Source organism: Eleginops maclovinus, chromosome 8 (genome assembly GCF_036324505.1).
Source record: "Eleginops maclovinus isolate JMC-PN-2008 ecotype Puerto Natales chromosome 8, JC_Emac_rtc_rv5, whole genome shotgun sequence".
Lineage (NCBI taxonomy): Eukaryota > Metazoa > Chordata > Actinopteri > Perciformes > Eleginopidae > Eleginops > Eleginops maclovinus.
The window spans coordinates 18,397,582-18,424,170 of record NC_086356.1 but is presented as its reverse complement, the minus strand read 5'-3'; the positions used below and the strand labels follow the sequence as shown (position 1 = coordinate 18,424,170).

Genomic DNA, 26,589 nt, shown 5'->3' with positions numbered 1-26,589 from the left:
GTTGAAGCGCATGACCCCATTGCTCGTAATCCTGGCTGATTTTAAAGATCTTTCTCCCTGTCTGTCCCTGTGTGTGTACAGGAGCATGCAGAAACTCACACAGCTAGAGCGGTTGGACCTGGGGAGTAATGAGTTCACTGAAGTGGTGAGTATCTGTCAGTCTGCCTGTCCATGCCCATGGCTTTCTAGCTTCCTGCTGCCGACATCTCTCCTCCTTACATAATCCATTCCCTTTCCTTCTTCATTTATCAATGAGGCCATATTCTGCTTTTCAGGGTTTTCTCTTTCCTGTAGTGTTACCTAAAACGCCTCCATTACACTCCGTTCTTTCCTTCCATAACAAAATGACATCCTTATGTAATACACTCACTTCAATTGGCTAGCACTCCAACACATTGTATGTGATGCTGGACATTTTTAGGACTGCTCTCTGGTTTCAGACAGAGGGTGAGAAGAGGTGCTGCAGCACAGGCAGTATGAGGGGAAAAAAAGTGCTTTTTGAACATTAAAGCATGGAGACAGTACAGGCTCAAAGTACCTGATATTGAACATGACTTGCATTTTAGAACACAGGCCATCATTCCTTCTTTTCCAATTGCAGATAGCAATTCATTAATACATATTGCCTTGTTCATTTATAGCTTGTTTATGAGCTAAACTTGTGTTTTTTTACACACACACCATTAAACAGTCATACGCACGTCTCTAACACCTAACCTCCCCTCTCCTCTTTATATCCGCAGCCTGAGGTGTTGGAGCAGCTGACTGGAATCAAGGAGCTGTGGATAGACGGGAACAGACTGACATTTCTACCTGGGGTATAATTTACAGTCACTCCTATGCACACTTTCAGACGCTGCTGTGCCCCGAGACGTCTCCTTGAGATTATTTCTCTTGATTTTCAATCCACGTGTCTGCCTAAATCTTCATCAAAATGAACCCCAGTCAGTTTGCATCAGACTTTGAGGCCTCAGAAAACCAGCCGAGAAGAAGCCGCAGTTCTAAAAAGATTCTCTTGCTGGGTGAACGCTATCAGAAAATCTTACAGAAGACTTTTGGATTTGCAGATGTCCCAATAATAACAACAACAAACATCTGCAGCTGTGAAGTCATTATTTTCCCTGGAGCATAATTCATTTATAATGATGTTTTTTTTATAGTCAAATTGTGTTACATGAGATTAATTTTTCATCCAAAGGACCAGCTTGGTGGTAACTGGGTCATAATTAGAGCATTATTTATTCTGCCAGCATTTCAAAAACATCATCTGTAATCACAGTCTGGCCTTTTATGAGCAGTGACGTCTTTAGGGAATATAAACCAAAATGAAATACGGCAAATTGTTTGCACAACTCTTGAATAATGACGACAATTGTTTGCATTAATTGTTTGTCTCCTTTTATGTGTCCAGATGCTAGGGATGCTCAAACAGCTGGTATACCTGGATGTCTCAAAGAACAACCTGGAGATGGTGGACGAGCAAATATGCGGCTGTGAGAGCCTGCAGGACCTTCTGCTCTCCAACAATGCCCTCACACAGCTGCCAGGCTCCATCGGTATAGATTACAACACACACACACACACGCACACTTATTTGAAGAAAACGCATTATGAAACACCTCAACTCTGCTAGCTGTTGCCAATGTATTTCTCATTCTACTTTTAAAAGTCATGCATTAAGACTTTATCACAGAAGAGGATGCAGTTCACAAATTGTAAAGTTTAATACAAATATCTCTCACGCAGTGGCCTCTGGAGTCTTTTTTTTAACTCTCATTCGTACTTCTCCTTCATAGATGATTGGACATTGCGAAAGAGTAGATCCAACCCTTCTTGTCAAAAGAAAACAAAGCGGATATTTGAAATGATTTGCTTACTTTCATCTCTTAATCATTCATATGTGAATACCAAGTTAATTAAATCAGAAGTCCAGGTGCATAGTCAGGGTTGATTACTACCAACTGATTATGGTATAGACGACAGTATGAAATAATCTAATTACACGCTGTAATGGATCCTTCCTCTCTGTGGTTTCAACAGCAAGCTATAATCAATACCTGTCTGAGCTGTTGCATGCGTCTCTCTAACTCTAAGACTCTCATTTCCTCCTGCTATAGGCTCCCTGAAGAAACTCACTGCACTGAAGGTGGATGAGAACCAGCTGATGTATCTGCCTGACTCAGTCGGAGGGTGAGCGTTACAGCAATAGCTTTAATATCAGAAGATTATGGGTTGTTTTCATCTGCCATCCCCTGATCTCACAAACTGCTGTCTGGATAAATCAGATATTCCCATTAGACATAATGTGTTCTGCTGCTTCATTTGTTTTGGTCCAATGATGCCGATATGGAATGACCTGATAACGGGCATGATTATGAAGTATGATTGACAATAATTGAGTCTCATGGTTCTGAGTCTGCCGTATTGATTTATGGAAACGGAGTAATTCATTGTGCAAAGGTCGATTTGTAATCTTACTAGATGACCCTCCAATACACTACTGATTAAATCAGCCATAGCTGTTCTCAGGCTGCTGTTGTGTGCAGCAGACAGGTAACCCCTGCAGGCAACAGATGCAGAGTGACTCAGGTCCACATAATCCAAATCCTTTTGTTCCAACACAAAGATTAGGCTCCATTTTTCCTGTCCATTCCTCCATCCACCAGAGAGCTAAATCTATATTGACTGACAATCTCCTGCAGTCCCTTTTTCATCCATTGTTACCAAACAACAAGCATTGTCCATAAAGCCATATGTTAGAATGTTTCTCCTCATGTAATTTGACACAGATTATATTACAAAGCCTATGGTTTAGTTTAATCCCATTCAATGATTTTATTTTAAGCAAGCTGATTAATTTTTCAGTTATAGCTGTTTTTTTATTCATTCGGCTGTTTGTGTCCCTGTTCCTTAGGGAGGGGTTGAATCCTGTGTGTTGGAGTTAGATTGTTATATAACACTGTGGCCCTTCTGCGAGTCAGACTCTTTTTTTGTTGCATTCATCTGAATCCCAAGAGTGCATTTGCATTTTTCATTCAGCAGAAAGCCCCAGCTGTTCAGCTCTTCTGTGTCAACATGGGTTCAGTCCCTTGAAGATTTTAAGATGCATCAGGGTTGATGTAAACGTCTATTTCACTGTTAGATAAATCTCTCTACTCTAAGTACATAGAGAAGAGAAACATTGTTCAATCTCATGCTACCCAGTCATGACATCTACTTTGACAGTTTGATATATTAGAATTAGAGGGACATTCTGCGGGTGTTTCTCATGAATTTCAGTTTACTTGCCATAAAAAGTAATGAGCCTGTGAAGTGGCCTTATAATGTCTACAGGGGCTCTATAGGAAGCTTTCTTGGCATGGGGGTGGTGAATACACACTGGGGATGTGGAGTTTGAAAGATGTCATTGTTAAACATAAAACATGTTATTGAGTTGCATTATAGGAACTGTGGGATCCAGGATTTTTGCCATATACTGGGACCCAAGGTCAGGATTACTTTGCCTCTAATGGTTCAGTTTTAATCATTTATCTCAAGCCTCTGTCAAGTCTTCCAATTATTTAGAGGAACTCTACAAACTCTGTGTTATTTAACCAACATGTAAGGTGATAAAGTGCTGTATACTGTAACAATGACATCACCTGATTAACATCTCACTACCCTCCTCTTCATCAGACTGAACTCTCTGGATGAGCTGGACTGCAGCTTTAATGAGATCGAAGCGTTGCCCTCTACCATCGGTCAGTGTGTCAGCATCCGCACCTTTGCTGCAGATCACAACTTCCTTACCCTACTTCCCCCCGAGGTGAGTATGCACATTACAGTGTAGAACAACATGCGTGTGAGTTGGTTGAGAATAGAGATGTGTTAAAAGGTGTGAGAGGCCAGTCTGCTCATCTGTAACAGCCAGCCTTGTTGGCTCACGACTCTGATTCCTCGGTTTCTCCCCCTCGCAGATGGGCAGCTGGAAGAATGCAACTGTGCTGTTCCTACATTCCAACAAGCTGGAGTCCTTGCCTGAGGAAATGGGTGACATGCAGAAGCTCAAGGTCATCAATCTCAGTAACAACAAGTGAGTCCTGACTGACTGACGGTCTTGAAACAGCCATGACTTCTAGTTAAACTCAGTGTGGCTAAAAGGAAAAGCTTTGTTAAAATATGCAAGTGCATGATAGTCAGTTGAAAGGATCTTAAGTTGGCGTGGCGTTGAAGTCGTGCAACCCTGCTGTACTCGTCTGTAGTTATAGATACGTTATCATTTTGCTTCTGACGATTAGATGTATGATTCTAAAAAGATAAAAGTAGGATAGACATGTGGAGATTATCCGGCTGAACAAAACATGCATTTATCAAACCGGATCATGTTCCACAGATCTTAACTTTTACAATATTCCAAAATCCTTCGGAGAAATTGCATTACTTTTTTGTCGAGGGAACCAATGGGCAGCTTATTTCCGGGTCAGCAGTACAAAAATAAGTCATCCCTGCACCACTCTATAGGATTTAAGAATCATTTTGGGACATTTGATAGGATAATCAATTTATCAAGGAAAGATCTGCAGCTCGATCCATGACGAAATATTTATGAGCAGTTCCTTATAGAAGAAGCTTCCTGCAGCCTTGCATAAATGCTTTATTATGAATTGCATAAATTGAAGGCAATGGAGTTGATCTCACGCTACACATCCACTTTCTGAAACATAATGTGATAATTACACCATAATGAAATAATCTTAATTGTGGCCAGAATGAAAATGGGATGTTTTGGAAGCTAAGGCCTCAATACGGTTTTTAATCAGGGGTGTTCTGTGCCAAATACACTAAATAACTTTGGCCACATTCCAAAATATTTGACATTTATTTTTTGAGGAAAAAGGCTTAAAGTTGCTGTTCAGTGGGCCATCACACATTAAGATGACCTCACACTGTTCATTTGGCAGTCATTTGTAACTTTTACTCATTGGTGTTGATGCAACACGACTGACTGCCTGTGTTTTTTTCTGTTCCTCTGCAGGTTGAAGAATCTCCCGTACAGTTTCACTAAACTGAGCCAGATGACTGCAATGTGGCTGTCTGAAAACCAGGTAATATTGTATAAATGAAATATGAATCACAAGGATAAAGCTGATACAGCAGGGGTAGGGCACTCGCCACATTAATCAGCTGTAAATGAATCCAATAAGGCTAAGGGAAACGCATTGCAAATTTAGTACACCACTTCCAGGACATTTGATCGGGCTACATGGCAGTGCAGGTTAGACAGTGAAACTATAAATACTACGTTTTTAAAGTGCTGGTGGATCCTAATAAATGTCAGAAGATGTTACGCTTACATGAGTACCTGTTGAAAGACCACAGTATGGTCATCTAGGCATGGCTGTCAAACAGGTTTATTACTGACACTTGACTGACAGGGAAACCGTTAGTGAGAAAAAGCAGCAGCAACTAGCCGGAGGTGAAGCAGAGGTAGAGGGATTTGAAGGAGTTGTGTTGCTTGATGTTTGGACGTCTGCCTTGGCTAATGTAGCCCTGCACAGAACACAAGATAAGCCTATCAGAGGTGGAAATGTGCGAGTCCGCTCAGCCTGTGTGTCAGGAAGTGACTTTTGTCATAGCGGTGTAGCTTCGTGTGGGAAAGGAATTCTTGAACTACTTGTTTCCCAGCTTATCAGAGGCGTTTAAATGTTTGCAAAGAACTGTGGGAGAGGATGCTGCAGGAGTGTATTGATTCAGTGCATTTGAGTTCCAGCTTTTACATACTTCTAAATAATGTTGACTCACCGCATCGTGAAATCCATTAATAAATAATTCAGCCTTTGTTTCATCCCGACTAGACCATTTTAAGTGTCTGTTGAATTGACTCAACAAATTGTCAATAAAACAACGTGTCTTAAAGCTGTCTTTGGTCTATTAAAAGCAGAAAGAATTGTGATAGGTGTCTTATCGTTCACACATCTCTCCACAATCAATCACATTGTGACCCCTTGTACATTTAAAACTTAAAAGGCAGAAGTTTAATGATAAATAAATAGCTTAATAAACATGTGTTGAGCTTATCTGTACCTCAATTCCCTGTATAATGAAATGCAGCCAATTCAAATACATCTGTAATGATCCAATATCTCCTGATTTATTGCTCACACTCTGTTTTCTAAATGCAAATTATAAAGAAAGGACTCCCAGGTCAGATGACCAACACTCTGGGGACCAAGGGTGACTAAGCTTTTACCCTGAGGATTTAAAAAACAGCATTCCTGTAGAAATGAGTCAATCAAATCTGTTCACGCATTCAATGTTGTTTTTTCATGTTTTCTTTGTGGATCAAGAGTGTCATTTTCCTTTATTGACTTGTAGAACACTGACACGATAAGGTGCATGTTTATAAATAAGATGTACCAACTAATTGAGGAGAGCAGTTTTGTTAGAAATAATGTCAAGGAGAGATTTTTAGCCGACAGAGCAGTTTTGAGATGCAAGGATTCTCTTTGGCAGGTGCAGCGATGGTGATTGGATCAAGGAGACATTGATGGGGCTTAAGACAGCTTCATCAAGGGATGGTTGTCAGGAAGTGGCCCTCAAAGGTGTTTAAGTATTGTCTCAATCAAAGCGAGGGCAGTGGGTGGTTTGGAGGAGATGAAAGGGAGAAACTCTGCCACAAAGACCTGTGGGAAAGTGGTGAACCAAATGCATTTCATAATTGGTGCAACTTGTGATGTGTTTCCCCACATGTGCTCTCCAGTTTGAGTTTCATCAAGTACCAATGTTACAGCCAAATTCATTTCCAATGCCAAAAAGGCGCAGAGACACCAGGACTGTGTGTGTTGACAACGCATCGTCGATAGCACACTCAAACCTACTTTCTATCTCCCACAGTCAAAGCCCCTGATCCCGCTCCAGAAAGAGGAGGATCCAGAGACACACAAAACTGTGCTGACCAACTACATGTTCCCCCAGCAAACCAGGACCGAGGACTGTGAGTACTGTGCATTCAACGAGAACAATGGTGAAAAAACATAACAGAAAAATCGAATGCAAATATTTCCGACCTTTTTTCACCGTTCGGTTCTTAGCAGCAAAGCTAGATATTTAAGTCAAGAACATAAGTGGTTTTATAAGTCTCATTGTCTTGTAGCGATCTTATAAGTGGCCGGCAACGATTCTTGTTTTCATATTTCATGAGGGACCTTGTTACCCGAGACTAAAGCTGCAGAAGAAACATTAGTCGTCTCCTTCTTGTCAAGCATCTGTTAGTTTGGTTTGGTTTCCGATGACACAGGACAGCCTGACCCCGTTGGTCTTAACCTTGGAGTAATTAGTGGTTTAAGATCTACTCGCTTGAACTACAAAATGCTAGTGAGTCAGCTGCTGGATTTTTGCGACAATGTCAGTGATGTGGTGCACCAGCAGAAAATACCCCATTCAAGTGAGTGTATGCAGGTCCTGTTCTCCGTTTGATATCTCCGAGCCATCTGCTTCATGTCATTTTCCACGCTAATCAACTGGGAATTTTCCAAAATAGCTTTCATCTGTTTCCTCGTGTTTCCTGAGAGGCGGGAATAAGTGTCCACCTGACTGCGGTAATTGTTTTAAAACTTGTCGACATGGCGGTCACACACCAGGTGACTCACATTATCCATGGTGCATTCACACTCATTTAGAGACGAGAGTTCTTGTTTTGGACTTTTATAGTGTATTCTACACCACCTGAAAGCTTAACTGACAGTTCTAGTCATAAAGTATGATATCAATCCTTAAAAAAAAGGATGATTTGTGGTCAGATTTGTTGATTACTGATTTGCGATAAGACAAAGAGACACGTGGGTTGGCGGATCACCGGCAAAGATACTGCTGCAGAGTTCATGCATCATCATAACCACAATAGCCACTGCCCTGACATATATTTTTCTTAGTATTCATGTGCTGTGTTCTCCCTTCACATAGCAGTCACACAAACAAGAAAAGTAATCTTGTCATTAAATTGTTGACAAATCTTTTCATATTTACGTTATTGCAATAATGTTTAATGTCGTGCTTTTGATCTTTTTGTCAGTTTAATGCAACAACAATTCCAAGTATCAATACTTCATGATTGAATGTTTTGAGTTTAAAGGGTTAACTTGAGTTTCTCCACAGCTCTTTTTATGTTTTGCCTCACGTAGTCTTTGTGCCACCATGTGGTCAAAGTCAGACTTGTATAAATGAGGGTATCATACTAAACATTACATTAAAAACTAACACATTGTCCTCCTCTTCCACTTTTCTTCTTTTATTTTTTAGACATTCCCAACTCTGACTCTGAAAGCTTCAATCCAGCTCTCTGGGAGGAACAACGCAAGCACCGAGCTCAGGTGGCCTTCGAGTGTGACGAAGACAAGGATGAGAGAGAAACACCCCCACGGGTAGGTGTCAAACACTTTGTCATGACCGTTGTTAAAGGAAAAATAAAGCATAAGGACATTGTTGTCATCAGTTGTCATTTTGGCAACAACTATTACTTTGATAATGCTGTTATCATGTCCAGTCTGGCATTTCAAGAAGTTACTGTCGAGTTCAATGGCTCAAACTAAAGATACATTTGAATAAATGCACCCGCTTAATAAAATCCACATTAGTGTCTTGTATCAGTGAGAAATGTGTCCATATGATACTGATACTCTTTCTCTATGGAATTCCCACTGACATTTTCACTTCTTTTGACATGCGTCTCCTCCCAGGAGGGTAACCTGAAGCGCTACCCCACTCCCTACCCAGACGAGCTGAAGAACATGGTGAAGACAGCCCAGTCTGTGGCTCACCGGCTGAAGGAGGACGAGTCAGGTGATGAGTCGGGTAGGGATGCAAAACCAGTGGAGAGGAACCACATCGGAGTGCAGGACGTGGGAGTTAAGGTCAGCTTCAGCCAAATGTCATATATTGCTTGGAAATTTCAGTTCCCCTTTAAGAATGATAATTCCATACACAGGGGAAGGATTATTTTTAATACATTTGTTTTTCTTCTTAGGTGACTGAAACTGCCTACCCCAACGGCACAGTATCAGACATCGAGCCCTCCATCACATATGGCCAGAACTCCTCTTCCACAGAATGGAAAGACACTTCAGACTCGTACAGCTCTCAGAGAGTCCCTCTCAAAACTGCAGGGGGCTCTATGATGAACCATGAGGACACACTGGAGGTACTGTTTAAGCCTCCTAATTTCAAATTCAACAAGCACATTATAGAGTTTTAAATGATTGTTTTTGCACTTCAGGATTCTGAGGAGCTGTCTGATGAAGAGGTGGAGATGAAGGTGGCTGAGATGAGACCCCCCCTTATTGAGATCTCAATCAACCAGCCTAAAGTGGTGACCCTAAGTAAAGACAAAAAAGGTAAACATTGTGTTTGTTCGCAATATATATTGGGAGCCACAGTGAATATATATCCAGGATACTTAAAGCAGTATTTGTGATCAACAGATGACGCAGACTCTCTTCTGGATGACATAGTTGCTAACAGCAACCAGAACAACAGCAACTGTTCGTCTCCGTCACGCATGTCGGACTCAGTGTCTCTGACCACAGACAGCAGCCAGGACAACTCTCTGTGCACCCCCGAGAGAGAGGCAAAGATGCCCTTCCTGGCAAAAAGCAGGTGTGTATCATTCTATAAACCTTTTAAAGGGGCCCTATAATCCACATTCTGAGGTTCATATCAGTATGTAGTGTCTCTACTGGGACATGTCTCCATGCTTTAATGTTCAGAAAGCTCTTTATTTTTCTCATGCTGCCTGTGCTGCAGCACCCCTTTTCACCCTCTGTCTGAAACCAGAGCACAGTCTGCTCTGATTGGTTAGCTTGCCGGCTCTGTTGTGATTGGTAAACCGCTTCGAGATGTAGATGATGTAGAGTGTTGGGTAGGTGATGTCTCTATATCACGGAAGTAAACAAATGGAGGCGTTTCATGCAGGGGGGGTGGGGGAGTCTGTGGTAGAGAAACACCCACTGGGGGAACACAGGGATTCTAGCCTTTGCAGACCATTAATATGCAAACCTATAACACACTTCAGAAAAGAGAAAAGGCCTCTTTATGGCAGAGTATAAAGGAGGGTCTTCCTCCTGGCGTTATTACCTAACCTGATGTACCACCTTTTTTGTTTTAGGCATGAGGATGAGAATATGAACCAGCCTAAAGACACCACCCCTCTCCTCCATAACGGAAACGGCTCTGAAACATCCCTTCAAGCCCTTCTGAAAACCCAGCAAACCCCTCCAGAGAAAATGGGGGACTACGACCTGTCCATGGAAGCCAGGCTGGCCTTCATCGAGAAGGGAATTAACAACGGCATGGGAGAGACGTACACCAAGTGGGACCAGATCAATATGAACGTGTCCAAATTACCAACGGACAACATGGTGCGGCTGGACGAGGTGGACAAAACCAAGAATGGTTCAGTCCCCCAGGAGGACAGCAAGCAGGGCTACAGCAACGATAACATGGAGCATTACCTGAACGGAAACCAGCAGGGCAGGGACTGCATCGACAGTCTGGGGAACAGAAGCCAAGCCATGAGAGTGGAGACGCCTGCGGTGCATTCCGCCTCGACAGGAACCACCGCCAGCAGCGACATGTCTCTGTCTCGCAGCACCGAGGAACTGTCTCCAGAGAAGAGGTGTGACCCCCCGCAGGTGATGAAGTGTCAGAGTGTGAGCAACATCGAATCAGGAGGCATGAAGCTGTTCTCCTGTGACGGGGGCGATGAGAGCTATGACACAGCAGGAATGACCAGGATGGCAGGGGCCGGCTCGGGGCCCGGAGCTCAGGGCCAGAGCATCGTCAGGAGCAAGTCGGCCAGTCAGTTACTCAACGACCAGACTCTGCAGATCTACCCCGGCTCCTCCGCCTCCTCCTCAGACCTGCTGTCCTCCTCCAAGCCCCCTGCAAGCACCAGCAGATACCCAATCTCTTCCAGCATGGCCATGGGCCTCCCCCCCCCTCAGTACAACATCCAGTACTCCAGCAGTGCCATGCCTAAAGAGGGTCTGTGGGCCCCGAGGACGCCCATGCCTCCTGAGCAGCAAGGCTACCTCCCCCCTCCACCACACTCACTAGCCAACACCAACTACTCCAACCGTAACCAAGCCCCTCCCTACCCTCATCAGCCCCAGCAGAGGGGGCCTCCCATGGCTCCCAAAGCCTCCGGGGACATGTGGGCTTATTCTACTGGAGGCCAGGGCCGGAGCAGTACTCTGCAGAGGCAAAGCAGCACCGCCTCCACCGTCTCCATGGGCGACCCCAGACGCATGCAGGTGCCTGACGGGGAATACATGACATACCGGGACATCCACACCCTCGCCAGGGGGCCGCTGGCCATGAGCCAAGCCATGCAGAGGCCCCTATCAGCGCGCACTTACAGCATCGACGTCCCCGGTACTTCCAGGCCTCCGTGCGCCCGGCCGCAGCCTCACGAGCTTCCAGAGAGGACCATGTCCGTCAGCGACTTCAACTACCAGCAGAGCAGCCCCAGCAAGAGGCCCAACGCCAGGGTGAAGTCTGAGCACTCACTGCTGGAGGGGCCCGGACCGGTTGGGGCGGGAAGGGTGCCAACAGACTGGAGAGATCAGGTGATGCGGCACATCGAGTACAAGAAAATGGAAAAGGTAAAAAAGCACTGCTGTGGTACGATGAAATGTCAGTGAACACATTTCCAGGTTGACAGACAGACTGCAGATCACACTGAGGGAGCGGCCAAACAAGCATACCGCCTCATATATTTGGTTTTGAAACCAAATATTAACCAAAACCAGGTAGTTTGTTTGGGGGGAAATTAAGGCATCTGAAAGAAAAAGCAAAAGAGACATTGGGGAAAAAAAGATTTGATGAGGGCTTTGTTGGCAGTAGAGCAGGTATTAAACCAACTTCACCAAATCCAAGATATAACAGAGAATCACAAGCTATTTCTTTATTGGGCTCTCAAACCTGGGCTAGCAGAAGTGAAACTATATGTGGATATTTAGATGGACTGACCCTCTAACATGGAGATACAAAAGCCTACTAACCCAGCTGTGCACAATGTTTCTGATTCACTGCATGTGTGTGTTTATACTGTAAACCTTTTTGTCTTTTATGTCATCACTCGTGTGGTGGATGCATGGCCTCGGCTGACATGTCCGTGTTGCCGGTTGTCCCGTATACGTCCCTCTGTTCAGAGCGCGCTGTCTCGCTCCTATAATTCCAATAACGCTCCGCTGAGCTGGTCTCACTACGGCAGCTGTAGGGATATGCATGCCAGCCAGGGGTCTCTGGTGTTTAGTGCCAGGGACGGAGGGCCCTATGGAGCGCTGGGCCTATGCGTGAGTACTGTGAAGTTAGCTCCTTCCTGCTGCTCGTAACCAGCCGGGGCTTCCTGCTTTCACATCCTTTAGAAGAACAGTAATGTCTGTTTCCTTCTCTCTTCGGTGTTGAGAAGTGATCACTGAACCTTTCACTTGTCTTTTTTATACGCAAGGGAAAGTAAAATGTCCCTCCTAACATCTGATTATCACGACCACAGACCCTTCGTAGTACCTGACTTTCTCCTCTGAGTGGAAAGTGGCTGGTTTGTTGTGTAGCTCCTACAGTGCAGTGCAGTTGGACTGATTTAAAACGGGTCTTCTATATATTGTACCATCATCCAATTGACTGGCTTTACAATACTTCATGCTAGAATCAGAGAAAGAGAAATCTGCTGAAATCATGAAGGTTGCTACGGAGATTTTTAACATCTCTGAATGTGAAGGAAAAGATTCATCATATCGACCACATCACCTTAAAGTCATCTAGGAACAATTTCTGTCTTTTTTTATGCAAAGAGAGTTAGCATTGGAGTAAATTCTAGTGACACATTTACTGCAGTTTTTTTCTAAATCTACCTGGCAACAATACTGAAGCAGTGAAACAACAGGCTTCTTGGAGGATAATTAGCATTTTTAAGCCATTTTATTTATAAACAGGCTCTTCCTTAATTGAAGTTGATAAAGAGATGTGTTATTTTATTTATGGTACAAACCACCCCCACCCCTTTTAAACCAGCCAGCTGCTCTAACATCATACTCATCATGGCGTGCGTTTTGCTTCATACAACAGTGATTTTCTTCTCCTTCTAACTGCACTTTATATCCCTGCTCTGCTCACTCCTCATCTTTACTTCAACTCCCTGTCCCCTCAGACTCACTTCATACCCTCTCACGTAGTGTGTGGGGATGAAATCTGTGTTTGCAAAAGGTAAGTGGGTAGAGGTGTGTGTTTGAGTGATTAGAAAGTGGGTGTTAGAATCTGTAGAGGAGAAGAAGAGGCTCTGACACAATCTAAAGATAAGAGCATTGTGTAACCCCTTCCCTACTTCACATGTAAGATGCTCCTGTTCTCCCGTAAGCCAATATTTAGAATGACTCGTTGCTCAGACTGAATAGAAACCAAGCACAGTTTAATGTAATTGTTCCTGATTTTAATGAGCTGTGTCCCTCTCACCTCCTTCCTTCACCACCTAATGTCATTACCAGACATGAGAAGTGTGCGTGTCAGTATCTAACCACCCGTCCTGCCTATTATCCCTCGTTGTAAATGAGTTTCAGTGCAGTGAGGTTTAGGCACACTGTTAATAATCATGACTGTCTGCCCTTTCAGGATGATGTGTTTCCTCAAGGACAGCAGAGCTACACCATGGACCCTCACAGAAAAGTAGGTTTAACACACACAGACCTCCAGCCGCAGAGCAAGACATCATTTCAAACCTCCCATCACAACCTCATGTGGTTTTGTTTCCTAGGTGCCTTTGATGAATGGTCAGATGGGCCCTTCTGTTCGTCCTCAGCTGGGCCAGGGCTCGATGGCTCGCCATCCTTCCAGAGAGCAGCTCATTGATTACCTGATGCTCAAAGTCTCCCATCCGCCCCAGGCGCCGCCTCGTATACCACAGGACACACTGCAGCAAGAGGTGAGGCACGGCTGAAACTACTCAGAGAAACACTGGACTGTGTTTTAGATTTGGAGGATATTCTTTATTGGTTGAAAGAAGAGTTCCACATCTTGAGGCAGATGTTTGTTTACTTTCTCGCAGAGCATTGGATGATAATAGCGCTGAACTATTATTTTTAAGTTTAGTTTTTTTAGAAAGTAAGAATTAAATACTCGTGTTCATTCCCCAGTCAGTTAAAGAAATGAATCCTGTGTGGTTTTCCAAGCACACTGTCAGTCAATTGTGTAATTAACCGTAAGTGACTCTTGATAAATGTCTAATGAGAGTATGTGGGTTGGTTTCAGTTTCGTGTGAAAGTGGAGAAAAATCCAGAGCTTGGTTTCAGTATATCAGGAGGAGTGGGAGGTCGGGGAAATCCGTTTCGCCCAGATGACAATGTAAGCCAAAATGTGTATAATACTTTACTTAAAACATTTATTCAATCATCTTTGGTTATTTACACGTAATTAACATATATCCTTTGTGGTCTGATTCAAGGGTATATTTGTGACGAGGGTTCAACCTGAGGGGCCGGCATCTAAGATTCTTCAGCCTGGAGATAAAATCCTCCAGGTAATTTGCCGCCTGAAAAAAGCATCACAAACATGTCATGAGTTAAAGCTTCATCAAGATGTGTCTCCGTGGTAACCAAACGCTGTCTCCTGCAGGTGAACGGCTACAGCTTTGTGAATATCGATCACGGGAACGCAGTGGCCCTCCTGAAGACTTTTCCTAACACTGTGGATATGATTATCGTCAGAGAGGCGCAGGCATAGACTGAAGCTGACCTCTGAAGCTGAGGGACACGAGAAGAGAGACCAACAGAGACATTAATGTTGACTCATATTTTTGTACGCAGAGGACACTGAACTGTTGGGACTATTTATAGTAGAGCCTTGATTTAACGGGGAGAACCACTGAATGTAGTGGATCGAAGTGAAACGAGTACGAGTCCTCAAAAGGCCATCACTGTGGTATATATATTTTTATACAAAAGAAGCTGAAGATGTGACCTGATGCAAATAATTACTGTGGTCTCTGTACAGATCATCTTTCTCTTCTTTTGGTCCACAACTCAGAAGTCCTGGATCATGAATGAGGTTTTATTTCTGCAGATTGACATGAAATGACCACTCCCTCCCTTCTGTCATCAATTTGCCTTTTTTTCTTTTTACTTTTGTTTAACATGTTGAAATCTGGTCTGCCCTGCGATCTTTAATGGAGGACGATGTTACGTGCTTTTCTTGTGGAGACGAATGTAGATCGAGGAAGTGATTTGATTTGGTTTTCTGAGAAATATCATTTCTCCCCTTCGCAAGATCCAGGAGAAGAGGAAATGATCCACCCCGGCTTCCATAAACCTGTGAACATGCTGACACTTCCACAGGAATATCCACACGGCTCTGCATATCATCCGAACACACCACTACCTGCGCTGTGTGGAAAACAGTCCTGGGCAATATGAATGCTTCACAGCTTCTTGGATGTTGAAGAAATGTATTAGATCATTTAAGAGGACTGGAAAATGAAATTCAAACATTGGGGAAATAGGAGAGGACAGTTGTTTGCTCAGCCTTAATCTGTTCATATAGTCAGAAGCTTTTGTTTAAAGCTGAAGTCCAACATTTTGGGAAATTCGGAGAGAAGTTTGAAGCGAGAGCTATGAGTGTTTCCCAAAATGTCCGAACTCTTCCTTTGAGCGTAGCGAGACGTGGCGGTTGTGCTAGTTAACCAAAGCAAGTGTGCGGACAGAAGGCGATGGCAGGATATGAGAACGATCTTTGAATAAGAACAGGTCAACTTTTCACTCGTGTGTTTTGATTTTAAGGGCTTCATCTTTCAGGCAGCCATTTGGGGAGATGAGCGTTTTAATTTGCAGGGGTTTCAACATCTGTCAGTTTTCACACGGGAGAAGACCACAGTTTGCCTTTTGTGTCTGAAATTATGTTTTATCATGCTTCTTACTCATCGCTTCGGAACCGTTTCTCAACCTTATGTTTTCGTTGCTGTACAGAGAGTAGAGCTGGGAGAAACAAGTTGTCAAGTGCCATAGACCTGGAACTGTTTGAACAGGGGAGGACCCCAGAACCCGAGCAATACTCACATAATCACAACATTTGCAGCATAATGGCTTCAAAGCAATACTAAAAGCCTTTATTTTCAAAAACATCATCAGATAGCATTTTTTAAACACAATCTTTTAGTAATCACCAATGATTTTACATAATTTTTATAATGTGAGAACATGTTTTTTTTCTAATGACATGGCACAGGAAATATTTAACAGTGCTTAAAAGGATTTCTCTGCATTGTGTCAAAGTGAATGATTGTGTCACTTGACTGTCTGTCGCTTAGATTACCTTAGCTCCTGATGTTCATTTTGCAAAATTAATCCACTTCTAAATCTAATAAGAGTCAAAGCTGCATCTCAGAACATTCCTGATGTTTGTCAAATGTAGGAAATGTGTTTTTAAAAGCAGCATTATGTCACTTCATATTCTCTGTGCATACTAATATTCTTTCACTGGTAAATAACTCTCGACTGAGACGTGTTTCCACAAAAAATGGGAATGATAAGTCACTAAATAATGGCCCCTTAAATTCAAACAATACGTTTGTGACCACTGAATTATTTGTACAATATTTAATAATATTTGATCCTAATGCACATGGCTTTCCCTCAACTTGTTTACAGTAGATTGTCATCTACTGATCCCATGTGTAGTTAAATAGATTTATATTTTATGCTTGTGACACTGTTGAACCAAATTTGAACACTGTGGTAGTTAACAAAATGAAATACCCCTTTTTATAATGAAATAGTTAAAGTGTTTAAAGGTAGTACTAAGTGAAGCTGTACCCTTAATTTTTAAACTGAATCTAGAATTTGTACATTTTATTCACAGAAAAATGAAATGATTTCCCAAATGTGTCACAGAGCGTAGTATTTTACACAGATGAATTGTTTTTATTATTTGTATTAATTTCTTGGTGATTTCTGGTGACTTTCTGAGAGTAGAAGGGGATTTCTGCGGTAACGGTCACTTTATATTCCTGGCACAAAAAAAAAAACATAGAGACATGGTAGACAATCTAGGGAGATAAAAACATTTTCTTCATCCATGTCGCTCGTTTCTTATGCTCCCGTATTGTTCTTATTTATTTAGCAGCCTTCTGTGGTTTTTAGACCTTACTAATCAAATTGTAAATATCTTAAAAAGTGGAGAAAAGAATAAATGACGGCATTAGTGACTTGCGATTGTAAAACCAGCAATAAATTGCAATGCAGAGGCACTGGTTTTAATGTATAGCTAGTATTTCTAAGGTTTCTCTGGAAACAGTGAGATGATGATTGATATGCATTTATCCAACATTCCAGATTTTGTACATAATTACCTGTTTCTGAAGTAACCTGTGGAAAATAAACTAATGCTCTTTAGCAAAGATTCTTCTGTCTTCATTTCCTCCTGTGCAGTACAGGAACACCACACTACACCAGGACTGTATTCAGGCATCCTGCACTATAGAGATATATGCACCAACCATCCCAATATAATGAGTTTAATTCCATTACCAATTAAAATCATTAAGTAAAAAAACATGTCCAGATGTGAATTGTGTGTGTAGGGTGGTACAATCTCTTCCTGCCGGTGTCTTTAAAACAGTGGTTGTGTTTTGTCAGTTTAGCAGTGATGAACCCCTGCTAAACACTCAGCGGGCTGATGTTGTCGGTTGTGATGTGAGGCAGGAAATATACAGCTCTGGAAAGACTTAAGAGACTACTGCCGTATAATCAGTTTCTCTGGTTTTACTATTTATAGGTATGTCTTTAGGTTAAAGGAATATGTATATATACAGTGGGGCAAAAAAGTATTTAGTCAGCCACCAATTGTGCAAGTTCTCCCATTTAAAAAGATGAGAGAGGCCTGTAAGGTTTATCATAGGTATACCTCAACTATGAGAGACAGAATGAGAAGAAAAAAAAATCCAGAAAATCACATTGTCTGATTTTTAAAGAATTTATTTTCAAATTATTGTGGAAAATAAGTATTTGGTCAATAACAAAAGTTCATCTCAATACTTTGTTATATACCCTTTGTTGGCAATGACAGAGGTCAAACGTTTTCTGTAAGTCTTCACAAGGTTTTCACACACTGTTGCTGGTATTTTTGGCCCATTCCTCCATGCAGATCTCCTCTAAAGCACTGATGTTTTGGGGCTGTTGCTGGGCAACACGGACTTTCAACTCCCTCCAAAGATTTTCTATGGGGTTGAGATCTGGAGACTGGCTAGGCCACTCCAGGACCTTGAAATGCTTCTTACGAAGCAACTCCTACGTTGCCCTGGCGGTGTGTTTGGGATCATTGTCATGCTGAAAGACCCAGCCACGCTTCATCTTCAGTGCCCTTGCTGATGGAAGGAGGTTTTCACTCAAAATCTCACAATACATGGCCCCATTCATTCTTTCCTTTACACGGATCAGTCGTCCTGGTCCCTTTGCAGAAAAGCAGCCCCAAAGCATGATGTTTCCACCCCCATGCTTCACAGTAGGTATGGTGTTCTTTGGATGCAACTCTGCATTCTTTCTCCTCCAAACACGACGAGTTGAGTTTTTACCAAAAAGTTCTATTTTGGTTTCATCTGACCATATGACATTCTCCCAATCCTCTTCTGGATCATCCAAATGCCCTCTAGCAAACTTCAGACGGGCCTGGACATGTACTGGCTTAAGCAGGGGGACACGTCTGGAACTGCAGGATTTAAGTCCCTGGCGGCGTAGTGTGTTACTGATGGTAGCCTCTGTTACTTTGGTCCCAGATCTCTGCAGGTCATTCACTAGGTCCCCCCGTGTGGTTCTGGATTTTTGCTCACCGTTCTTGTGATCATTTTGACCCCACGGGGTGAGATCTTGTGTGGAGCTCCAGATCAAGGGAGATTAGCAGTGGTCTGGTATGTCTTCCAATTTCTAATAATTGCTCCCACAGTTGATTTCTTCACACCAAGCTGCTTACCTATTGCAGATTCAGTTTTCCCAGCCTGGTGCAGGTCTACAATTTAGTCTCTGGTCTCCTTTGACAGCTCTTTGGTCTTGGCCATAGTGGAGTTTGGAGTATGACTGTTTGAGGTTGTGGACAGGTGTCTTTTATACTGATAACGAGTTCAAAAAGGTGCCATTAATACAGGTAACGAGTGGAGGACAGAGGAGCCTCTTAAAGAAGAAGTTACAGGTCTGTGAGAGTCAGAAATCTTGCTTGTTTGTAGGTGACCAAATACTTATTTTACTGAGGAATTTACCAATTAATTCATTAAAAATCCTACAATGTGATTTCCTGGATTTTTTTTTCTCATTCTGTCTCTCATAGTTGAGGTTTACCTATGATAAAAAGTACAGGCCTCTCTCATCTTTTTAAATGAAGATGAAGATGAAGATTCAACTTTATTGTCATTGCACAGAGTACAAGTACTAGGACAACGAAATGCGGTCTCTGCATTTGACCCATCCTAGTGTTAGGAGCAGTGGGCTGCCATTATGTACGGCGCCCGGGGAGCAGTGTAGGTAACCAGTGTCTTGCTCAGGGACACCACGGTGGCACTTGGTCTTTCGGGGGCTTGAACTGGTGACCTTCCAGTTCCCAGGCCAAGCCCCTATGGACTTTGCCACCACCGCCCCTACTGGGAGAACTTGCACAATTGGTGGCTGACTAAATACTTTTTTGCCCCACTGTATATATGTATATGTGTATAATTTTGGCGATTAATTTTAAACATTTAATGCATTATGTTTTTTAACGCAATTAACGTGGTTTTGTTTACTTCCGGTGGCGGCTGACCCATAACCTTTGGTCACGTGCGCGGGCAAACCGGCAAACATTGATCCTAACTAGAGGAGAGTCTTTGGCTGAAAGATGGCTAAGGAAGGACTATAAGGGGGAACGTTTCATTTTAAAAAGTTGCCCGACGGCTCGTTGGACAAAGCAAAAGCAATTTGCACAGTTTGCAAAGCCGAATTTAGTTACCACAGAAGTAACACGTCTTTAGCTATCACTTCAAAGCAAAGCACCCTACTGAAGTTACCTCCACGGGACCGCGCCAGTCTACACTACAGGAGTGTGGCACACGTGGGCGAATAACGAAACTTGTAAGTGAAAAGTTAACCAATTCCTTGGTTACTTGGATAGTTAAAAACTGCCGCCCAGTTAGCACAGAGGATGATGGACTGAGAGAAGTAATTCGTGTTGCATCGGGAGATACCTCTTATAATTTACCCTCGAGAGGAACCATCGTATCTAGAATACACACGTTGTAGCTATGAGGATCAGAGGGCTCAGCGGACGAACATTCTTGAGCAAGCAAAGCACATCGCTGTCACAGGTGACCACTGGTCGTCTGTCAACAACGATAATTATTTGGGCGTCACGGCGCATTTCATTGATCAAGACTGGACTCTGCAGTCGTTTGCACTTACTGTGAGTAAAACCGAGGAGCGACATTATGCCGAGGCATGTGCTAACCATTTTCTGGATGTTGCAAACGAATGGGAAATCAAGGAAAGGTTGACCACACTGCACTGACAGGGCTCGTAACATGGTAGCTGCCGCGAGGCTACTTCCATTTGAACACCTGCCTTGCATGGCCCACTCTCTGCAAAGAATGGTCACAGTCCAGGGGCGTGGCCACGTGGTGGCCAGGGGGGGCCACGGCCACCATTGGTCAGAGTATGGCCACCCTGCCGGCCCCCCCAACCTCACGGCACGAAAAAAAAAAAAAAAAATACAACAAACCCTCATGAACAGAGAAGAAAAGAGCTCCTGCGGTCACGTGACTTTTGGTTGGGAGCCACCATTTTGGCAGTCAACATGACCACCGGTGCCAGTGTTTTCTTACCGAGCGAGTATACTTCTCATTTTAATTCAAGTGAAATTCGGCTTTATAGTACAAAATTAGAGAGATTAAATATAAGCGACCCATATAATTCACCCGGTGTGCTTTTCAAGAGCATAACCTCCTGCTCTGAAGACGATGTACCCGACTTGCGCTACGCAGACATCCACAGCTATCTTGTAAGCTTTCCATCAGTGTACTCAGGAGACTCCCTCAGAGCGTACAAAAGCTTGGAGGCTTACAAATGGTGTCAGTCCGGCTTCGTAAACAACATTCAACTGTGGAGTCTTACATCCAAAAACTTCGGCATCATCACTGCAAGGGTAAGTATTAAATTATTCCAGTTTGATAGGCAGTGTCACGTTAGCATTGTTTGTTTATTAGCTTGGCTAGCTACGGAAGTGTCACGTTAGCATGTTTTTTAGCTTGGATAGCTACTGCAGTGCATCTGTAACTTGCTAGTTTGTATTTTTGATCGTACTCAACCAAAGTGGCTGGCGTTTTTTACCTTTATTTATCTGTTTTGGAATTTCATATAGGTTAATCACTCCCAAAGGCTTAATGAAAGTCAACTAAAGCCATGGGTGGTGGTGAGGAACGACGGTGTTGTGCTGGGAGCCCACTGCAACTGCACAGCGGGACTCGGGGAGAGCTGCTCTCATGTGTCAGCTGTTCTCTTCAGTCTGTGGGGAAAAAACAACGCAAGGCACGAGGAGATCAGCTGCACATCCAAAAAATGCAAGTGGGCCTCTCCCAGTGAGGATGCTGCGAAGAATGTGGAGTACCTGCAGGGCAAGGACATCATATTCAACCATACTCAACAAAATAAAAAGGGGAATTCCACCAAGGGTACCTCTGCGCCCCCATCTTTCCCACCCCTGACTGCTGCTGAGCAAACACAGTTCTACCAAAATCTCTCACAGTGCCGGACTCAAGATGGGAAGTCCTGCAGACCTGCAGTCCTGTCAGTTGTTCGCGGGTACGCCACATCCTATGTACCCAAGGCTGTCAAGCTAGATTTACCTGAACCCCTTACCAGTCTGTATGACAAGAAGGCAAGAGACCTGAACCTGGCTGAATTACAAGAGCGTGCAGAAGGAATATTTGAGGACTTGACTGTCACTGAAGAACAGGTACATAACATATTCTGTTTACTAATGACTGAAATCTAAGATCTACCATGTTATGTGCACGTGTACTGTGTGTGCGCTATCTTGCAATGTAAATGAGAAACTGTTTGGATTGCCATGTTTTCAGAGTGATATTGTAGAGGAGGAGACCCAAGCACAGTCCAAGTCCAGAATTTGGTTTGATCAAAGGAGTGGTAGGGTGACAGGATCTACCTTCAGAGCAGCAACAAGAACAGACCTCAGAAAGCCAGCCGTGTCTCTCATAAGACAGATATGTGACCCAAAGTCCCATGTTTTCAGCAGTGAGGCTACCAGGTATCCTCCCCATCCAGTAGAAATGAAACAAATTGAACCTTGAGGGCAAATGGCAATTAAATATTTCATGGTGTGATGTGATTTGTATCTTGAGTAACACTGCGCACTGGGTCGCAATCTACTTGGTTTCTCTAGAAATATTTCAAAGCAATCAATGATACAAACAGTCTTCTCGTAGTCACCATTTCTAAATACATATGGAAGAGATGTTCTTAAAGATTCTCTTTCAGGCCACACCACTAGGCTTGGCACCAGTCTACAATACATCAAATTAACACAGTTTTTGAAGTGCCTGGAGACAGTAGTTGGGTCGATGCCAAAATAAAAACCCAAAAAGTCAAATGTTAAGTTCATTCGAAGCTTCATCAAAGTCAACATGTATTGTTGAAAACATGTTATTGATGATTTAACTTTGAGAAATGGAGCCAGATATTGAAAAATGGTCATGAGACATGCATAGGTTGCCAGCCCAGTGAGGACATTCACCTTTTTATCATTGTTATTTAAACTAATCTCTGTCAGGGTCTTCCTATTAATCTTTTCCCTTAACAACACATTTTCAGCCCTTAGAGCTTGGCATTCTTGCTCAAGACTCTGGATGCGGGTACAGCAGGTTTCAGAGGTGCATGGTGGTGTTACTGGTTCAGGCTGGACAGGATCATCGGCTGAGTCTTCCAACGGATCTGTGATGGGGGGCTCCTTCAAAGGCTCTGTGATATGGTCTTCTGGGGCTGCATCAGTTGATGTCCTGATGAAAACACAGAAGCAGCAAAATAAGCTTTCATGCATACAATACTGATGGCAGTTTGACATGTTTACATGTTTACAGTTTGACATGTTTAATGGAAATCATATGATATTAGCCTTCATTAAATGACTGGTGTGACGTTATTGTTTATAACCATATCACGGCAGTTAACTATTTGAAATAAAATAATCTGAATAACACACCGATCACAAGTAGACCCAACATGTAATCAGACAGGAGTTTGATCTACCCACCTTTGACGGATGGCTTCTGCAGATATCTTTGCCTGCTCTACTTTGTGCAGTTTAGCCTTCTGCCTTCTGTTAAAAACCTCCAGTCTCGTTTTATGTCTCCTCTTCTCTGGAGATGGAAGGTAATCGAAAATTGAGGGGATAAAATCCGGACTCAACGGATTATCACTCTTTCTCCCTACAAAATAAGAAGGAATATTTCAACACGGGTTTGTTTACCACTAGCTTGCTACAAGCTAACTTGCTAACTGGCTAGGCTGCGCCAGAGCCACACTTGTTGAGTTAAAAAGGGACATCACAGTGTCCGTTAGCTATAATAACTGGGTGCTACTTCTTAAATTAAACTAATTAAATTTAATTAAACTGACCAGAAACTTTTTGTAGCATTGTACTGTATTCCTTCACCCACCTGATATGAAGTGATCACTGCATAAGCGAAAGCCAACGGCCGGGGGGTCCCATCTTTCAGTCTTTTTCTGAAGGCTCCTGGCTCTTTTAATCGCTCCAATCCACTTCTCCCTCCTCTCCGCGTCTTTAGGAATGCGATAATACGATACACCTTTCTTTTTCCCACGCCTATTTGTGCAACCTGGTGCACAGCAGTTATCCACCATCCTTGACAGTCTGCCAGTGCCTGTCAATTTACTGCCGCGATGACTGCCAAAATGGCTGCCCCTGTCGTATCTCGTCACGTGACCAGCATATATGACATCATCTGCAGGAGCTCTATAAAGCTGAAATAAATGCATTAGTATTTTTTTTTTATCAAGTCGTTTTATATTGTCATTCGTCACTTCTGCTACAAGCCCCATATTCGCAACATGTTGGGCCACGCCCCCTCCAACGTGCCTGCATTCTGACAGCGCTTCAGTGGAGAGACTAGCACTGGAGACGAACGCGCTGGATATACCACTGTAACTAACAGGTGAGTAAGTTGGTGATACTTGAAAGGATCATTGAAATGATAAGATCATTTAGTTATCTTCACACTCAATTAAATGTGTAATGATGTCTCGACATTAAGGATTTGTGGCAGAGTGAGTTGAGTAAGGCTGCTGTTGTTATTTTTGCAAACTTGTAAAATGATCTATGGCTAGCGAGCTATCGCTAGCTAGTTAGCTTAAGTCCATTCCCAGGTGTCACTAAGTCATAGATAACGCACTGTCGCTAGTTTACACTTGAAATGGAATAAAAGCAATCTAAAGTTAATGTTGTGTAAAACTTTTCTTTAAAAAGGACACAATGAAAAGGATAAGTGCCTCAGGGGGAGACAGAAAAATCAGCGCTTTTTTTGCCAGCACCAGAGACCAGCAAGCTAGCACGACAGAGAATGTTGCAGACAGAGAAAGGGAAACAGAAGGAGCTAGTTGCGAAAGCATGACAAGTACAGAAAGGGAAGCAAGTGGCAGTGAATATTCAGCAGACAAGTTGACAGAGACAGAGCAGGAGGAGGAGACTGATACTAGGAGAAGAGAATTTAATTACAAAGTCTGCCCTCCAGGTGAGTGGTTATCAGTAGCTGAATAATGGGACATGTTCGGTCGGGTTATGGCAAACAACAATAATTTAAAGGCTGGCCATATAATAAACATGTATTTATTAAATCTGTAAAATGTTAATGATTGCATGTTTAGTCTTAAAAAACAACTAAAGAACAACATGTAATTGGAAGTGGATAGCATTTATGTTAAAAGCTGATATTAATGGGATTCTTTGGTGTTTTACAGACATTTCCAAGTCCAGGGGTGAAGCTCCAGCTCAACCTAAAGTTAATTTCCCCAAGACACTCCAGGGAGACAGAAGCAGGAGCTTCAAGGGTGAGTGGTATGAAGTTCACCCCTGGTTGGAGTACTCAATATGTGAAGACTCCACCTTTTGCTTTGCCTGCAGGCATTTCAGCTTACCTGGCCATGAGTCTACGTTTAATTCAGGTTCCGGTTTCAAAAACTGGAAGAAAGCTACCTATACAGACGGAGGGTATGCTGCACATAGTAGATCTGAGCATCACAAGAATGCCATGCTAGCATGGAAAGAATACCAAATTGCAGAAAAAAATCAGGGATCTCTAATGGGGCAATTAAATAAAGAGTACAACAAAACTGTTGAAGAGAACAGGGGGTACATCAAAACTCTTGCTGAAGTGGTTCTTCATTGTGCAACCGAGAACATTGCTCTGCGAGGGCATCGTGAATCTGAGGCCTCAAGCAGGAAAGGGAACTTTTTGGGTATGTTGAATATCATAGCAAACCATGACGACAAGATTTTGAAAAAGATGGATGGTCCCAGGAATGCTAAATATACAAGTCCTGACATACAAAATGAGATTTTGTCATGCTTAGCAGAGATGGTGCGCACATCAATAATCAAAGAAGTCAAGGAAAGTGGTGCTTTTAGCATACTTGTGGATGAGACTAAAGACAAAAAAAAAATGGAACAAATGTCTTTTGTTTTGAGATACTATTACAATGGTGAAATCCTTGAAAGTTTTCTGGAATTCGAGGTAGCAGAGAAGCTAGATGCGGAGAGCTTGACAATAAAAATAATTCACCTCTTGTCCAAATATGGTCTAGAATATAAGACTAACCTTGTTGGGCAGTCTTATGACGGGGCTGCAGTCATGAGTGGCAAGCACAGTGGTGTGCAGGCCCGAATTAAGGAAGTAGCGAAGCTGGCTTTCTACGTTCACTGTAATGCGCATTGCCTTAATCTGGTGCTGGTGGACACTGTGAGAGGGATCCCAGAGGCTGATTGCTTCTTTTCCTTATTAAAACAGCTGTACGTCTACATGTCTGGATCGGCAGTGCATCCCAAATGGTTACAGGTGCAACAGGAGATGTATGCAGGTGCACCCAGAGAGTTGCAAATGTTGAGTGACACACGGTGGGCCTCCAGATATTATGCTTGCCGTAATTTGTGGGATAGGTTGCCAGCAGTTGTGAAAGTTCTTGAGGAACTGGGTGATGAGAACAGTGGCGAGAGGTCAGTAGGTGCCAGAGGCCTTTTGCCTCAGATTGATTTCCAGTTCATTGTGTTTCTTGCCATATTTAAGAAACTTCTGGGAGATGCAAAATTACTGTCAGACATGCTCCAGTCTTCCTCTCTTGATTTGGCCAAAGCAGTGGATCTTGTGGAGGCACTTATTAGTACTTTTGAATCTTACAGGAGTGAGCAGCAGGTGTTTGGTGATTTGTGGGACACTGTTTTGGAGCTTGCAAAGCAATGTGATGTCTCTGTAGACACTGCTCCAAAACGTAAGAGAACACTAAGTTCAAAGCTACAGGGATACCATGT

General features: G+C 43.0%; 2 protein-coding genes across 3 annotated transcripts in view; both read left to right on the top strand.

Annotated features, from left to right (window-relative positions):
* Positions 1–17,416, top strand: part of erbin (erbb2 interacting protein) — a 44,817-nt gene extending 27,401 nt beyond the window's left edge. The window contains exons 8-27 of one of the 2 annotated variants that reach the window (XM_063889156.1): positions 82–145; positions 744–818; positions 1,412–1,556; positions 2,118–2,190; positions 3,676–3,805; positions 3,957–4,072; positions 5,015–5,084; positions 6,874–6,973; positions 8,278–8,399; positions 8,715–8,888; positions 9,002–9,175; positions 9,251–9,368; positions 9,456–9,630; positions 10,139–11,636; positions 12,186–12,329; positions 13,642–13,695; positions 13,784–13,951; positions 14,278–14,370; positions 14,471–14,545; positions 14,641–17,416. In XM_063889156.1, coding sequence (XP_063745226.1) covers positions 82–145; positions 744–818; positions 1,412–1,556; positions 2,118–2,190; positions 3,676–3,805; positions 3,957–4,072; positions 5,015–5,084; positions 6,874–6,973; positions 8,278–8,399; positions 8,715–8,888; positions 9,002–9,175; positions 9,251–9,368; positions 9,456–9,630; positions 10,139–11,636; positions 12,186–12,329; positions 13,642–13,695; positions 13,784–13,951; positions 14,278–14,370; positions 14,471–14,545; positions 14,641–14,748 — 3,676 coding nt within the window. In that variant the 3' untranslated portion in view covers positions 14,749–17,416. The remainder of the gene's footprint in view (positions 1–81; positions 146–743; positions 819–1,411; positions 1,557–2,117; positions 2,191–3,675; positions 3,806–3,956; positions 4,073–5,014; positions 5,085–6,873; positions 6,974–8,277; positions 8,400–8,714; positions 8,889–9,001; positions 9,176–9,250; positions 9,369–9,455; positions 9,631–10,138; positions 11,637–12,185; positions 12,330–13,641; positions 13,696–13,783; positions 13,952–14,277; positions 14,371–14,470; positions 14,546–14,640) is intronic. The other variant, XM_063889157.1, reaches the window with a different exon arrangement.
* A 3,381-nt stretch (positions 17,417–20,797) lies between these two features.
* LOC134868763 (uncharacterized) lies at positions 20,798–22,342 on the top strand. Its single transcript, XM_063890065.1, has 3 exons — positions 20,798–21,177; positions 21,394–21,987; positions 22,112–22,342. The coding sequence occupies exons 1-3, from the start codon at positions 20,830–20,832 to the stop codon at positions 22,340–22,342; spliced, it is 1,173 nt and encodes a 390-aa protein (XP_063746135.1). The 5' UTR covers positions 20,798–20,829.
* Positions 22,343–26,589: the final 4,247 nt, after the last annotated feature.

Bases quoted from the DNA above. Each gene is read 5' to 3' on its own strand.
- LOC134868763 (XM_063890065.1), top strand. From the start codon at position 20,830: ATGACCACCGGTGCCAGTGTTTTCTTACCGAGCGAGTATACTTCTCAT. The intron at 21,178-21,393 runs GTAAGTATTAAA...AATTTCATATAG, and splicing joins TCGGCATCATCACTGCAAGG to GTTAATCACTCCCAAAGGCT. The intron at 21,988-22,111 runs GTACATAACATA...CCATGTTTTCAG, and splicing joins TGACTGTCACTGAAGAACAG to AGTGATATTGTAGAGGAGGA.